This window comes from Ceratina calcarata, unplaced genomic scaffold, assembly GCF_001652005.2.
Source record: "Ceratina calcarata isolate Rehan_Ccalc_2016 unplaced genomic scaffold, ASM165200v1 scaffold423, whole genome shotgun sequence".
Classification (NCBI taxonomy): domain Eukaryota; kingdom Metazoa; phylum Arthropoda; class Insecta; order Hymenoptera; family Apidae; genus Ceratina; species Ceratina calcarata.
In genome coordinates this window covers 32,953-34,488 of record NW_017165947.1, presented here as the reverse complement: position 1 = coordinate 34,488, position 1,536 = coordinate 32,953, and the positions used below count along the sequence as shown (strand labels likewise).

The 1,536-nt window shown below is 35.2% G+C and overlaps 1 protein-coding gene across 1 annotated transcript; it reads left to right on the top strand.

Moving 5' to 3' along the window:
• Nucleotides 1–247: 247 nt before the first annotated feature.
• On the top strand, nucleotides 248–611 carry LOC108626643 (uncharacterized protein DDB_G0271670-like; the record flags this gene model as incomplete). The annotated part of the gene is made up of 1 exon (XM_018027434.1): nucleotides 248–611. A coding segment is annotated over one exon (364 nt), but the record flags the coding sequence as incomplete, so codon positions are not given.
• Nucleotides 612–1,536: the final 925 nt, after the last annotated feature.

The window sequence follows — 1,536 nt, the reverse complement described above, 5'->3', positions numbered from 1 at the left end:
CGTAAAATTGCAGTATAATTACACTTTCGTTTTATTTGTTCCTGATCCATTTTGTCGCTTTTGTTATATTAATATTTAGAATTTCTTATGTTTTTTTTCTTTTTTCTCTTTTATTTCATCATATGTCCGTTATTTTTACTGTATTCTTTCTATTATGTAATAAAGTAATAAGTATAATAAAATATAATAGTAGTAGTAGTAACTGCAGTAGTAGTAATAGTAGTAGTAGTAGTAGTAGTAATAGTAGGAGCAGTAGTAGTAGCAACAGTAGTATTAGGAGCAGTAGTATTAGTAGCAGTAGTAATAGTAGCAGTAGTAATGGTAGCAGTAGTAGTAGTAGCAATAGTAGTAGCAGCAGTAGTAGTGGCAGCAGTAGTAGTAGCAGTAGTATTAATAGCAATAGTAGTAACAGCAGTTGTAGTAACAGCAGTAGTAGTAGTAGTAGCAGTAATAGTAGTAGTGGTATTAGCAGCAGTAGTAGCATCTGCAGTAGTAGTAGTAGTAGTAATAGCAGCAGTAGTAGTAGTAGCAACAGTAGTATTAGCAGCAATAGTATTTATAACAGTAGTATTAGCAACAATAGTATTTATAACAGTAGTAGTAGTTTGTAGCAGTAATAGTAGTAGTAGCAGTAGTGGTGTATTTAGGTACTATTACTATACTAATAATACTTACTATATTAACAATAAATTGCAATTACATAATTCGATGACGTGTATGTAATAAGATTTACGTTACGGATAAGCGAAGCTGCTAAAGAGCAAAGGACTTAAAGTAGATAAGCCACTTCGAAGTCGGACAGAGTGCATGTCTGACCACAAGTAGTAAAGTCTACAGCAATAATCCACGAAACGTTCTCGGATTTATTTTTCCATGCTAAGTGGAATAAACTGGTCACAAGATTCGAAATAATAGACGAGATCAATAAAAGTCTCACCATTCAGAATAAAAATTGTTTATAATATGGAAAATCTTTTCCTTCGAGAAATGGTTATAAATAAATAAATAGTCAGTTCTATAGATTCATAGGATACGAAGTCGTTCAATATTTTTCTATTACTCTCGTAAAGATGCAAATATAATCGACAGAAGAATAGTACTTTCTACATCGTTTCCTATTATCGAGAACCGGTTACACGATATACCGGAAGAGCGAACCATTAAAAAAGGAGAGAAACGCGTGGACGGAGCACAAGGGGAAGCAGCTATCTCTCGCTTCGTCTCGAGAACGTTTACGAAGCCATACAAAGGGTAACGCAGAATGCCGATCTCGGTTCTCATTTCCCTGGTTATATCCGGCAGGTACAAACTGCTCGAAGGCGGTCCTCAACGATTCTGAATACGAGATTCTTATTGTAGAAACGGTCGTTCCCACGTTTTCCATCGTTCTCGAAAAGGTTACTTTATGCGACCCGAATAAAACTACCCGTTCTTACAATTCTTACGATTCTTTATTCCCCGATGTCTGCTCGACACTAAATTTAACACTAAATTGCCCGAGGAAGTCATTTTGACTGGTTTTGGGCAAATGTACAA